Here is a 15,120-nt window from a genome sequence, read left to right as displayed (position 1 = left end):
GTGCGTATCTGTGTGAGCTCGTTCTGGCACTTCCACTATACAGTATAGCCAGCCAGCCAGCCATTGCTTTCCACGTCCTCGGACCACCTGAGCTCAATTGCCCCGTGAAGGGCTCCGTAGTTGCCTGCCGGCTCCGGCTTGGCCCCGACCTGCGCGCCTCTTCTTGCGGCTCCTCTGGCCCCAGAGCCGGGTCCGGGTCGCCCGCACACGTGTGTGCGCGTCCCCACGCCGCGGGAGGGGGCGGGGGTCAGGCGCGTCAGGCTCCCATGGCGTCACGATTGACGTCTCGCATTCCAGCCGCTGTATGAAGAGGCCGCTAGGGCTCCTCTCGCATAAATGACGCGCGGCGCGCAGGGAGAGCGGCGAGAGGGAGAGGTGGCGCGCGCGCTGCGGAGCCCGAGCCGGAGCCGGAGCCGCCTTCGCTGCCGACCGACGGGGACGGGCTCGGAGCGCCGCGCCGCGCGGCTCGCCAAGGCGGCCTTTCCGAGCCCGAGGCGCCTCGCTCCGCCGCGCCCGCTCCGCGCTCCGGCTCGCCCGCGCCCCATGCCTCGGGGCGGCGCATCCCCCCCGGACTGCCGCTTCGCCGGATCCGCGGGCTCCCTGCCCGGCCGCGCCTCACGACAGCGCCCACCTGCTGCGGCTTCTCGGGGAACAAGGCGCGGGACAAACTGCATGTAAAGACGGAACCGCCACAGCGCCCGAGTACGTAGGCGAGGCGAGGCGCCCTTGCTAGCCGAGACACTTGCGCAAAGTTTGGGGGCTTTTCTTCTCGCGCCGAGACGCTTAGCTTCGCGGGGCGCCCGGGCAAGCGGCGGCTCCGGGTTGCGCCCGCCGCTCCCAGCGCCGGCTTCTTCCCGCTCCGGCCGGCGGCGCTTGGCGTTGTCATGGGGATGGCGCGCGCGGGGCTCGGCCGGCCGGGCGGGACGGAGGGCGGCGACCTGTCCTGGTCTGGGGCAGCGGAGCTTCCTCGCGGGGGGTGGGGAGGAGGCCTTCGGGGTCCTTCGGGTGGGCTTTGTGGCGCGCGAGGGGCCAGAGGCCGAGAGGAGGTGGGGGGCGCGGAGCCCCGGGGGCAGCGGGAGAGAGCGGAGTGCGGGGAGAGGCCCCTGGTTTGGGGCGCGGAAAGAGACAGGCTGGAGTTGCGCGCGGGGAGCGGCAGCACTTTCGGCCCGCGCGCGGAGCCGGCGAGGATCTACTCCGCGGGTCCCTCCTTGGAACCCGACCGGTTTGGCTGGGGCTATGCGATCGTGGGGAAGCAGGCCAGGCAGCTTCTGAAGTAAAGGGGAGAGAGACCCTTCCTAATGCCGGGTCGAGATCTGCCCTCGATGTTAGGCTAGTCGGGACAAGGCATCCTCCACGTGCCCCTTGCTTCAGACAGTCCATCGGAAGCAGGTTGTTGGGCGGATCCTGCGCTCCGGCGAAGCGCCCCTGGCAGCCGCGTGCCGGGTGCCTTTCCCGGCTAGCCCGAGGCCAGTGGCAGGCGTCCACCCGGACTCTCTTGGGTCGAGGTGGACTTGCCGAGGGGCGGGGGCGGGTGTCTTCGCCTGGCCTCTGAGCACCTGTAGAGTGCCCCCTCGTCCGGGGTGCGGCGATGCCCCCTCCTTCAGGGAACAGCGGGGCGAGAGGGGATGGACGCTGCTTGGGGGAAGGAGGCGGATGCCCGGCGAAGGGGCTTTTCTAATGGACAGTGTCTAACTTGAAAGTAAGAAGGATGATGGTTTTTTTGGGAAAGTGTCCAGGCAGAGGACTCCCCAGCAGTGGGGGACTCCGAAGGAAGGGTTTCCACAGGTGGGACTGGGTCGCTTCACTTTTAAAAAGGCGCGTCGGAGGGCTGCGACTTGGATTTAGCGCTCTTTACGGAACGGCTCCTGGTTCACTTGCCATGTTCAAGTCCTTTGAGACCCCGTCGGACAGTAATTTGGTGATCCCCCGGAGGGCAGGGGCTCAACAAACTCCTGGGATTTTCTTCGCTTCCTCCTTGCGAAAGTTTGCTTTCTCCTTGCCGGCCCATCCTTCTCCCTTGCCATACCTCTGGCTAACCAGGAAAGAGGGAAGGGGTTCGGCAGCCCCCCTCGCCTGTTCAGCTTGGCAAGGGTGCCAGCCCGTCCTTTGCCCACTTAGGAACCCGGGTGGAAGGCTGGTGGCGACGGCTGAGAGCACGATGGTCCAGGGTGCTTGGGGGACGCCAGTACTTCGCGCAGCGCGTCCTTGGGAAGAAAGGACCCTTGTGGCAGCGAGGAGGGGCGCCGCGTGCTTGAGAGACAAGAGTCTCCAGGGGGCCCGGGACTTTGAGACCAGCAAGGGAGAGAGACGTCGAGCCGGGGCAGACCAGCCGACCCCTCGAACCCTGGTCTTCAGCTGATGGGTGGGCAGCCTGAGCCAAAGAGTTGGGTGGGTCCCCCAATGCGTCTCTGGTGCTGCGAAGGTGGAAGCGAATCTGGCGCTGGGATCGGGCCCGGCTGCTCCCACCCCAAGGCGGCCGGAGGCGGTTCAGAAAGGACCGACGTGTGACTGCTCCGGGCGCCAGCAGGGAAAGCTGTGTGCCCGGCTGCGCGGAGCTCAGTTTTAACTTGGTTGAAAGTTGGCGCCTGCCCTGCGCTACCAGTGGAAGGAGAAAGGGGAGCAAAATGAAGCTTCAGGCCGGACCTCTTCTGAGGAAGAGAGCCCTCCGCACCCTCGACGGGGTTGTTGGGCCTTCTCCGGGCATAGCAGGGAGGCCGCTTAGTGCCCGCGCGGCATCGCATCCCCGAGGGCAGGATGCCGCCCTAGAAGGGCGCGCCTCCTCGAGGAGACGAATGCGAGCAAAGGTTGCGCCCCTCTCGCCTTCGCCCAGCAGCAAACAGTTGAGGAGGCTGCCTGGCGCTCCGGGGGCGCTTTGCTTTGGCCACTGGCGCGGGGGGGGGCAGGCGCGAGGGGAAGCCCCCTGTCTCGACCTCCCCCCCCATGCCGACTCTACTCGAAGGGCGGGCAGGGGCGCACTTGGCCCCAGGGCTTTCCAACACACACACCCCGCTGCCCGTGGCCAGAAATTGGGGTGGGTGTGGCTCCGTCCAGAGCAGCCTGGGCTGCAAGATCGGGGGAGCCTTGCGGCAGGTTTCCCGTGAATAAAAGCGCATCTGGTAGAGACGGGGGGTGGACCGTGCTGCCGACTGGGTGTCCCCTTCGAGGGCTCCCCGGGCTCCTCCCAGACCCCTTCCTATCCTGCTGTGGCGCGGCGTCCGCCTGCCCATTGCCTCCGCCGACTCCGTTGTCTCCGTGTTGCAGAGCCCAGGTCGGAAGAGCCCTCTCCGGGGAGCCCCTGCTCCGCCCGCGAGCCCGACGCCGACGAGCGAGCGCCGCCCCCGCCAGCCGCCTCTGCTGTCCGCACCATTCGGCCAGCAAGTCACCGTCCAGGTAACGGCGAAGAGCCAGGCCACAGGCGCCCCCGATGCACGCCGCTCCCTCCTGGAGGAGCGCGCCGGGGACTCCCGAGGAGCCCGCTTCCCTTTTCGAGCCCGGCTCCTCCGCGCGCCCAAATGTCAAGCAGCGACCTTTGCTTTCTTCTCGAAACCGCCCCTCTCCCGGAATGGGGGCCGCAGGGCGGGTGAAGGGGGCTTTCCTGCCTGCCCAAGGTGTAGCCCCCACCGCGCTGCCGAAAAGGTCCCTAGCCAAGGAATGGATGTTGCTCAGGGTCTTCTCGTCCGTGCGCGGTCTTGGTCTGGAGGTGAAAGAGGGCGTTTTCCGAAAGAAAGGAAATAAAACTTTGAGAGAGGTCTCTGAGCCTCTTCTCCTCTAATATACGCTGTATATAAAAATTAGATGTGAAGCACAGAATTTAAAGTCGGGAGTTTTCTTTGGAGTAGTTTTCAGTCAGAAAGAAGGTAGAACGCTCCTGTGTGCATTTTTTATTGGAAGTAAGCCTTGCTTTTTTGCAGTGGCGCTTAAGGGTTGCAGCCTGAGTTCTCCTTCTTTGCAAATCCCAGTAGTTAAAATCTGCAAAGCATATTTTACTATAAACATGAATGTTAAATATTAAATTGCTGTTTATAGGGCAACTTTCCTTATAATGTAGTGGGGCAACAGTAAAACTGCCAGAACATTTGCAAAGCTAAGCAGAGCCTGCTCTGTTTTCTAGGATTCCAACTACTTATTGTAAATTTATTTATGGATTTTAATGGAAAAATTGAAATGAAAGCAAGAAGTTGTTTTACAAATTAAGAAAGAGGAGCTACTATTTAAATGGGGGAAGCCCTTATGAGAATTGTGGGTTTGTTTGGTTCTTTTACATTTATTTTGAAATAAACAAGCAGCCTAAATCTTCTGTCATGCATAATAGATATGCAATATACAGCATGTTCTTCCCTTTTACCAAAAGGTCTCTTTTAGTCCTCAAAGACTACTAAACTTGATGATTTAACATTTTATTGCATATGTTTAATCTTTTTCACAGTTTCAGTTTCATTAAAGTATCAATGAAAATAACAAAAAATAAAATGGTATATTTATTATATTTTATTCAGATTCTTGTATGGGCATTTACAGTGCTATCATAGCATTGTTGCTGGTGCTAAAGCTAGTTTGATTTACCTTCACAATAACAAGCTTCAAATTATAAAAAATATCAATATGCAGATTCAACAGCAATAACCATTTATGTCTAGTATATGTTCTTCCTTTGTATACCGCTGACAAACATTTTCATTTTTCTCTCTTTTTGTAATGTCTTGATATTTTGATTTCTCCCCTGCCCCCTCCCAGCTTGGGTATTAGGACCTAATTGTTCAGAGCCTATTAGTTCTTCTTTTGCTTCTTGATTGATATATTAAAAATAACTGAAATTTAAACGGTCAAGGGGTTGGAGAGCTGGAATCTGTTGTTATATCATTGGAAAACTCTTAAGTAACTCTGCTCACTTGATCCAGCTGACTGAAAGCCAGTGTTAACTTTTGCACGTTATGGGATGTGCAATTCCCGCATTCATTCCAGGGGCTGCCACAAAGTGAGGAACTCCTTATGTGGAAAACCTTTCAGGGTGCAATGCTATATCCAGTTACTTTGGAGTAAGCCCCATTGGACTCGTGTATCTTTCATTGCCTGAAACATACATGAACTGAGAGATAGCACACTAGTCATATGCATGTCTCTCTTTTTCCCCCCTGCACAGAAGTATTTCCCAAGTAGAAAATTTCTCGCATTTTGTCACATTTCGAAGCATCTCCAAAGCAGAAGGGAGGAAATGTGTTTTAATTGGACTTGCAATAAAGTAAAACAGGGAACAAGTGCTGATGAGAAAACCTGGGACTTCAGCCATTGCTAATGGACCCTTTCCTCTTTGCCCTTGCAGATATGCCCTGCGTGCAGGCCCAGTACAGCCCTTCGCCCCCTGGCTCAAGTTATGCAGCTCAGACCTTCACCTATGGCTCGGAGTACAATCCCGAGATCATGAACCCTGACTACACCAAGCTGTCCATGGAGCTGAGTGGTGCTGAGATCAGTGCCACGGCCACCACCTCTCTGCCCAGCTTCAGCACTTTCATGGAAGGCTATGCTGGGAATTATGAGCTCAAGCCCTCCTGCTTATACCAAATGCAGTCCTCTTCGCCCTCCTCTTCCGCAAACCAGAGGCCCCTCGTCAAGATGGAAGACAATCGGATGCATGGCTACCACCCTTCCTTACCTCCCTCTGCTGATGAAGGCATGGCTGTGAACACCTCCATGTACTTCAAGCAGTCCCCGCCCTCCACGCCCACCACCCCCGGGTTCCCCCCCCACCAGGCCCCCTGGGAAGAACCGCCACCGCCACCCCCTCTTCCGCCAGCACAGACCTGCATGGCCCCTGGCCACCTGATGAGCGCTGCCCCGATGAAAGCGGGGCCTGGCCGCTTCCCACTCTTCCACTTCAAGCATTCGCCGCCCCACACGCCGCCTGCCGGCGCCCACATGTGCTACGACGCCACTGCCTTGAGCCTGCCCATGGGATCGGATAGACCCCCCGCTGGCCCAGCCGCCATGGAAAACCACCCGTATGGTCTCCCGTTGTCCAAGAGAGCAGCCGCCTTAGCCTTCTCGCCGCTGGGCCTCAATGCAGCCGCTTCCAGTCTTCTGGGGGAGAGCAGTGGGAGCAGCAGTGGTCTTCCCTCCCCACCCAGCAGAAGCTCTTCGTCAGGGGAGGGCACCTGCGCCGTGTGTGGGGACAATGCTGCCTGCCAGCACTATGGCGTCCGGACATGCGAGGGCTGCAAAGGCTTCTTCAAGGTAAGGACCGCCAATGTCAGCCCTCCGCTCTCCACTTCCCTTCAGCCAGTAGCAGTGGGATCCAATACACGCAGGGCCTGCTATCTATCCCAATGCTCGTTGTGCAAAAATTCACTTATCTGAACACGAGGATTTAGTACCCAAACCTTGCTGTACATAATGCAGATATTCAAAGAGTGAGATCTGTGTGTGGTGCTGTAAACAGATAACTAGCCTTAAACAAGTCTCCTTTTTGTGTTTTTCTGGGTTGCGGCACCCATTTCTCCAGAAACCCTGGTTGGAGGAGGGGGAGAGATTTGACAAATAAGAAAACCTTGCTTGCCTCTTGCAAGGATTTAGAGGAATTTCCCAGCTCTTTTCCTCATTTTGGAGTCAAAATTCCGTGGTCAGGAATGCATCTGAAATCATGACTCATTATGCAGATACGCGCCTAGCAGACAATTTCCTGCGAACACGTTGTGTTTGGAGAGCAGGATTTGTGTGTACGTGCAAGTCCCATTGTATTAAGTAGGGTTCAGGGCCGGCCCTACAGCTAGGCTGGGTGGCACAGGGCACCACGGCGCCGGCCCGCCAGGGGGGCGCCGCGAGCTGCGCCCGCCCGCTGGCCCGCCAGTCCGCCGCGCAGCTGCGCCCACGGCACCCGCGCTGTGCCTGCCCGCCCACCGCGCAGCAGCAGCGCTTGTGGTAGCCGCGCTGCGCCCGCCCACCCACCGCGCTGGGAAATGGGGCAGGGGGGGCACCGGAGGGATCCGTCACACCACAGCGCCAGGGGCGCTTAAGACGGCCCTGGTAGGGTTTAAGGATTGCTACCGGTATGTGTGTTTAGGTTTGCAACCTTATTTGTGAGGAGGCCCCATTGAAAGCAATGGCACTTCCATGGTGGATGTGGATAAAAACAAGCTGCACATTCCAATGGAACAAGCTTGGTTGCTTTCCATAGGTCTTGGTTGCAACCAGTTTTTGCTGAATATTGTGTCTGCTCTTAAGCTTTTACATTGTTCATTTATTTTTTATTTTTTAAAAAATTGCCCTACCTGATTTTTCTGGGAAAATTCAAGATAGCTAACAAATCAGTAATGGAACAATATGAAAGTAAGAGTAAAAAAAAATCCCCAAATTAAAGTCAACCACACAATCAAAATATCAGAAAACTAAAAGCACACAGCCATTGAATAAATACAAAACTAAGCCAGCAAATAATTTAATTATAAAGCCAGGGGCCTTTTCACCAACCACCTAATGACAGGTATAATGGCAGGACTGCCGAATCTCGCCCAGCATGGACACAACAGCAGAGAAAGCTCACTGACAACAGTCTCTCCTCCCAGTGCTAAGAGATCTGGAGCAAGGCCTCAGGTGATAGTTGGAGCATGGGGGGGGGACAACACTTGGAATTAGGCACTCCTGATGGTCCTTGGGTCCCAAACTGGTCAGGGCTCTAAAGGTTAACTCCAGTGCCTGACATGGAGCCCTGTTGAAAGTGACCTATGGAGCAGCCTGGTCAACCACAGAGAATGCGCCTAATACTTTCACAGTGCAATCCTATTATTGACTTGAAATTAAGTCCCAGGTGATTTCTAAGACAATATATCTGAAACACTTGGAGTGCTGAAAATACACTCTCTCACATAAATGCATTATACAAAATATATATCTATATTTTTATTATATACATTTTATATATTTTATTATACACCATCTTTGTTTCGTGTATCATATTTTCACAAGTATGTTGGTTGACCTGTTCTGCAAATCATGTTCGGCATGTGAGGTGAACGGGTAAAGGATTGTACCTCAATGTAGGGAAATAGGCAAAGACATCTAAGAGTTTTCTCTTCACTAAGCTAAGTGGCCTTAAGCTGAGACACTCCAACCTCTCTCAGGCTCAGTTTCAGGGCGAAAACACAGACCTGTATTTTCTAACAGGACTGAGAAGAGATGTACTCTCGAAACGTTAACTGAATGTGATATATACAGTATCTTTTTTGATACTGAAATGTCAGCCTGCCCTGTTTTTCCTTGGGGTCAAGGGACACATGTTGCCAGAGAGTTCTATTCTGCATGTCCATTGAGAGGAAGAGGTGGGTGTAATCTTCTGCTCATTTCAGTAGGACATGCCCAAAAGAAATTGGCCATACCTTGAGCTCCAAACTTCCTAGAGCCTGTATCAACTGAAGGGATCAATTGCTTTCCTATTGCCTTTGGTGGAAACATCTTTTATATTATGGTCACTACTTAGTGATAATATATTTGCAGCATATTTATCAGACTTTTGCTGATGAAGCCCTAATTTTAGCCTCCGCTAAACCACAGAAATCTTCCCTTAGACAGTTGAAACTTGGTCCCTTTATTGCAAGAATTTCCCACACCGAGTATATAATGTGCAAGTATAGCAAAGTCACCTACTAGATTTTAAAATATGCTGTTCTATAAAGACATGCACATAGCAATCCTTTATATGTTTATTCAAATGTCAGTGGGACTTCCTTCCAGACAGGATTGCAGCCTTCACTTTTTTTCAGCTCTTGGTTAAAGTAATAAGTAATATTATTAGAAGGAAATAAATACCCCTTTCATTTTAAAGTTTACTTTAGATGTCTGAATACATTACAGTATCTGTTTTCCTCACATTTAACAAAAACCAAGTTTAATCTTAATATTTGAGGTTTGTGTGTTTTTTATGACCCACCTTGCTTTTATGGCTGAAAGTTGCTTAATTTTTTAAATTGTGTTTTAATGCTGCAACCCACCCTGGGATCTTAGAGTGAAGGGCAGGCAATAAATAAATGAATGGAAAAAAATAGTAAAATAATTCCATGCAAACATTGTTTAACCATAAACAGTTAACCCCTTTTAAAACCCATATATATGAGAAAAGGATTTCAGCTTACTGTAACTCTTCCACTGAAATCAATTTGACTGAAAAGTACCTAAATTTGGTTGAATCATGCCCCCTATTTTTTTTGTTATGAGCCCATGGTAATACTTGTATAATTTAACTTACAGATTTATATATTGTACATTTGCTTCTCTTTGTGTTTTATATATTCTTTGTTTGTGGCAATGATGAATTAAACCAGTTATTTTGATACCTAATAATTGAAGCAGTGAGATAAATTTAAACCAGTTATCTTGATAGCGAGAGAGATCAATCTTCAGGTAATTCTGATTCTATTTTAATAAGGTCCGTAATAATCAAGGGAATGAACCAAGTAAAGATTGTTCTCAGGGGAATATTAAAAGCCCAGATAATACATTCCCCAAAGGTATGATGCGATGACCTGGTAATTTCAGATATGATTTTATCATTTAGGAGTTGGCTGTCTCCTGAGCCTAGCTTCTGAACCACCGTCGATTTTCATTGTCAGTAGCTAACACTAATAAAATTGTTTTTCCTGGAGGCTAGTGTGTTAGGAAATTAATTTTATTCAATTATGTGAATTGCACTGTCACTTTTCACACTGTAATTAAAATGCAACTTGTCAGGTCCCAGCTCACTCCTCCTTGCATTGTATCTTCCTAGAGGACGGTTCAGAAAAATGCAAAATACGTTTGCCTGGCTAATAAAAATTGCCCAGTGGATAAGCGCCGCCGGAACAGATGTCAATACTGCCGATTTCAGAAGTGTCTCAGTGTCGGCATGGTAAAAGAAGGTAAGAGTTTGCTATTATTAGCTTACACTTCATGCTACAAAATGGCTTGAGTGCAAAAGGAGGGACCCTAAAGGAATTGTGATTTTTAGAAATAACAGTGAATGTCCTTGTTCTTACACGTTGCGTAACAATGACTTCACAACCAATGTTGGGTCTCTTTATTCCAAATGACATGGATTCCTCAGAGGTTCTTTAGGTATGGGAGCAGGGGAGCAGAACTTTTAAAAGGAAGGTTTTCCACAGCAATTCTTTAGTTTGCTCTCCTTTGCTGTTTTACACAGTGCTTGTTTCATTGGGTCTTGTCCCCCTCTATTTGAATAGCCCAATCCTATACATAGCCTACCGGTAGTTAGAAAAAAAGCCCTACTGTGTTGAATGGGGCTTATCGCCTGGTAAGTGTATTGCATTGCACTGTCATCAAATTCATGTAAATACTGCCACTTTCCTTTTCTCAAAATTATTAGGTACATTATAGACACGAAACAAGCAGATAATATCCTTTTTGCTATCATAATTGATAATAGTGTTTCTGGACTGCAAGCCTTTTTATCCATTAAATATAGAGATTTATCCGTAGAAGTTTTAATAGATTAATGTTGGGGCTAATTTGAAATGGTGAGATCACATTTTAATCAATGTGATTTTGGTTGTGTGGTTTTGTTTTTTAAGGCTATGTTTAGTTTTGGTGTTTTCCTGTAAAAGTACATTTCCAAGAAAATACGTTATTTGTTTGTTGATTAGAAAATAAACTACATCCCGCACACAAAGGAATTGCTGAGAGCACTTTATGACTTAACATGCAACAACAAAATACAAATTAGCAAAACTAAAAAAAAACGGAGGCAGAAGCACAAAGGGTATGGCCTTAAGTCATACTCCAAGAAGACCCAGTGAAATCGGTAGACTGACTTATAAGTTAGTCATGGCTAACCTTAAGACCACGGACACAGTTGCTAACAGGCAATATATCCACAGAATCAAAAGCTTTAAAAACAGTTACCAGTTGTCAGCAGAACCACAAATAGAGGCAGGATAACTGAACCCTTTGGGGCAGAGAGTTCAACAGATGGGGCACCACCACAGGAAAAGCCCTTTCATGTGTTCCCATCAAAGGCAATGGCAATTTAATATTCGGCTTTCCTCCACTTATATATCCTATCGATATCTAAAATAATTATACTGAGGCTTAAATTTTACGTATATTATTCAATCAGTTGAAAAGCAAATAATTTGTCAAATCCACTGGCTAGAGTGTCAGACGAGGACCTGATAGTTCCCTACCCGAACATTAAGATCACTGATCTTGCCCGGTCACAATCCTGGCCAGTCACGATCTCTCGCCATAGCCTACCTTTCAGGGTTGCTGTGAAGGTAAAATGGAGGAGAATCATGTACCCATGTCAGGTTCCTGGGGGGAAAGGAGTAAAATAAAGAAGCTTTAATATGCAGGACTCTGTCTTCTCAGAAGTAAGCCCAGTTGGGTTCAGTGGCATTTACTCAGAAAGTGTGTGGCTGCAGCCCCGTGCACACTTAACTGGGAGTAAGTCTCACTGAAATCAATGGGACTAACGTCTAAGCAGACATATCAAAAATAGCTCTGTAAAACTGTTTAATTGTTGACAGTCTTGTTTTATCTAAAATCATTAATACAGACTGAGCTGAATACTTCAAGAGACGAGAATTGCTATCTGGTTCATGTTTTCAGTCAGTTACAAGATGTATTTGTCAATATTACATTTCATTTTTTTTATATGCCTATCTCTTATATCTTAAGTGCTAATTACAAATGCAAAGGCCGTCATTTTTAGCAGTGCTGTGGTTTACGCATGATAACCAAGCATGTACAAATTTAAGTCATGCAAGACTCATAAAATGCCTGTAATCTCCAGCCCCCCGGCCCCCGCCTATAAAATGTTACAGAATAGACAAGGTGGTGCTCCAGCAGCTAGTAAATACTGACTATTGGTACAATAAGTGTTGTTGTTGTTGTTGTTGTTGTTGTTGTTGTTTAACATAATATCCATTTGTGTAACTGCTGTGAACTGAAAACTGCATATTTAAGGGAGGGAGATTGATAGACAGCTTTCTTGTCTGTTTTGATTTCCCTCATATTAATTAGGCAAAAAACTGACCATGTAATGTTCACGTGCATCTTGTTGAATTTGCCTCTGAAGACTGATGGTGTGTGTTTTTTGTTTTCTCTCCTCCTTTCCCCTCCTTGATCAGTCGTCCGCACTGACAGTTTGAAAGGGAGAAGAGGCCGCCTGCCTTCCAAACCAAAGAGCCCTTTGCAGCAAGAGCTTCCTCAACCCTCCCCACCTTCTCCTCCAGTCAGTATGATGAATGCTCTTGTGCAAGCGCTATCCGATTCTGCACCCAGAGAGCTTGATTATTCCAGAGTAGGTTTTGTGCTTTTCTATATAGAATTAGTTTTTTGTTTTGTTTTTGATGACCAATGGCTTTTAGCAAATAAATCTGGCCAGCTGATACACAGGATTCTTTACCAACTGTTATGTTTTAATGTATGAAATACCAGTAAATACCGGATGCAGGTAGAACAAGTGGGTGGTTTCTCGCCGCAGTAATGGGTGCTTTGTGACTGTATAGCATTTTGCCAGAAGTTGTCTGTAGTTGCAGCAATGCTGCCTAATGGTTTCATTTTATTCCTGAAATTGTTCAGGGTTTCATGCATGCTTCTGTAATACAGAGAATAACAGAAGGAACCCCATGAAATTCAAATGATTTGTGAATCATAACTGTGTTTCAGTCCAGTCATTTGCATCTTTACTTGGAAGTAAGTCCCCTTAAATCCAATTAGTAACTGTGGTTAGAACCAAGGAGTAAAAAAGACTGGAATTTTCCCGTGGTTTCTCATGTACATCAGCCAGCACTTTTGAACCCAATCTTCCACCATTTCAAAATTTCCATATACAGTAAGCCCACAACTTAGGCACATTTAACTTGTGCACATTCAACTTCATGCGCTTGGCTAAAATAATTTTTTTAAAAAATTAATTAATAAAAATAAAGATAAAAAAATAGAAAGGGGACGAGTGGGCACCCAGGTGAAAAGACTTTGGCAATCACACCCACATCCAGTGTGTTTTGACTCTATGTGATTTTGGCTTTAGGCACCATGTCAAGAATTTAACCCCTGTGTAAGTTGTGGGCTTCCTGTATCTTAAGTGAAAGCAAGACTCTGACCTCAGGAATGTGCTTTGTTTCTGAAGTGAAAAGCCTTCACCTCGAAATGAAAAGATAGCCCACCGCTTGACAAATCCCTAGTCATAAATCTTATCATAATTTTATGCTTTCATTTGGTGTGTTTCAGGTGGGGTGGTTTACAATCTGGAGCATTAAAATTGGTTATGTACACAAATAAGAGTTAAAGCTGCCTTGGGGGTGGAGATCGGGACCCAGAACCTAAACGTGTTTTCCAGTTAACTAAATCAGTGGGGATTACTTCCAAGTAACTTTTGGGGATTGGAGAATAAAATATTTTTGTGTTTTTCTCACGATGGTTAGTATCAGCTGCTTTTGTGAAGTTCTAGTGCTTGAGGTTTTTTTGGTGGAGCATCTGCTTACACAGTGGTAGTTTGAGAGTGGGCACTTAAGATTTCAGTTGGATTTCATGAGTCCTATTGCAGAATGCAACTCTTGTTTAGAAGTGTGTGTAAATGTGCTGATTATGTTTTAATTGGCAATATTTTGTTCCAGAATCGTATAGTTGATCAGCATTTTAGATTTACCTGGGTACATAAACTTTTAACAGTCAGCACAACTCATAGCTGCCAAGTTATCCCTTTTTAAAGGGATTTTCCCTTATGCTGAATAGGCTTCCTCGTGAGAAAAGGGAAAACCTGGCAGCTATGGCACAACTTAGCAAAAAATTCATTTAACATCAACTATTGGATTAGTATTAACTATTGGCTAAATAGGTATGCCCAGTTTTTCCACATGCCTTGCATAGGGGCTGGTTCATCTTTATTAAATACTTTGCAGAATCAATGTGGACCTTCTAACACACAACAGTAGTTTCATGACCAGCCAGTATTTTGAGCCAGAATCATCTTAGTTAACTTATTGATGCTCCTTAGATGCTTGGATTTATTTTGACTCGCTGCTAATGTTTTAGGGCTGGTATTAGCTTACCCAACCCATAGCAACAGTATATTTAGAAACTGGTTTTCAAAAAGCGGTCCCTAGGAGGAAACCCTTTCAAGGGCATCAGGCCCCATTCGGGTCTCCCACCTGTTTTTACACTGTTCCAACTCCATTTCAGACAAGGGCATGAGAATCTATCCCTAAACCTTAGAGTCTTTATTCAGACAAAACTCTTGTTTAGTTCAGCGAGAATTCTGCCCCATGCAATAACTTTGGGAGATCGAAAATTAACAAGGAGTGTTTCCTTAAAACCAGGGTTTCACACCTTGTGTTACCTTCATAACACCAGAGTCAAAATGACAGCCGTTTGCAGGGAATCACCAGCAGGAGGGGAACACTGAGCTCCTTTCTCAGCTTGCTCCTTCTATCCTGCAAATGCCCCCTGGGCAATATATACCCCCACAGTCAGGCTTGAAAACCAAAAGTGAGTCCCAGCTGGAGGTTTGTTTAGTTAGGTATTTTTATACTGCCATTTTTATACTGCCCTTTACCGCAACAGTGACAGGACAGTGTGCAGCAAACTGCATTGCACTGAACTGGAACTGGAGGGAAGGCTGGTGACTAAGAACCACAAAATATGATAAACATAACTCAGCCTTTTGGGAGTGAATTCCTTTCCCTTCCTTCCTTTTAAAGCAATAAGCAGCAAGCATTAAATTAAAGTATACCTTTGTATTATTAAGGATATCAAATCAAGCAAACATAGACAGATTACAGTTTCATTAGTAATGTGACAGGCACAACCCTCCCAATTTAGTAGGAACTAAATTCAGAAGTTTTACATTTACATTTCTGATGTTTACATTGGTGACATACTTAATAGATAATGTGCTAACTTGGGCCACATTTTTTTTAAAAAAAAATTTCATCAGTTTCTCTCTCTCTGATAAACAGTTGGCAACCTTTTAACTCCCCTTCCTTTTATATACAATTAATAAAATTTCTGCAACACATTTCTACACCAGATCAATACACAATCTCAATCAATACACAATCTCCACTAAAGTTTCTGAGCACCACCTGCCATTCACTGGAGTGGGTGACACATTCAGCCTAGGGCAGGCTTCCCCAA

At 47.7% G+C, this 15,120-nt stretch overlaps 1 protein-coding gene across 4 annotated transcripts in view; it reads left to right on the top strand.

The window, feature by feature from the left end:
• Positions 1-354: 354 nt before the first annotated feature.
• Positions 355-15,120, top strand: part of NR4A3 (nuclear receptor subfamily 4 group A member 3) — a 25,196-nt gene continuing 10,430 nt past the window's right edge. For 2 of the 4 annotated variants that reach the window (XM_035136575.2, XM_060282149.1), the window contains exons 1-3: positions 4,496-6,231; positions 9,755-9,884; positions 12,111-12,283. In XM_035136575.2, the coding sequence (XP_034992466.1) occupies positions 5,293-6,231; positions 9,755-9,884; positions 12,111-12,283 (1,242 nt within the window). In that variant the 5' untranslated portion in view covers positions 4,496-5,292. Of the gene's footprint in view, positions 703-3,261; positions 3,391-4,495; positions 6,232-9,754; positions 9,885-12,110; positions 12,284-15,120 lie in introns of those variants that run through there. The other 2 variants (XM_060282148.1, XM_035136576.2) reach the window with 2 other exon arrangements.

This window comes from Zootoca vivipara, chromosome 13 (assembly GCF_963506605.1).
Source record: "Zootoca vivipara chromosome 13, rZooViv1.1, whole genome shotgun sequence".
Lineage (NCBI taxonomy): Eukaryota > Metazoa > Chordata > Lepidosauria > Squamata > Lacertidae > Zootoca > Zootoca vivipara.
This window is presented reverse-complemented; position numbering and strand designations above follow the sequence as displayed.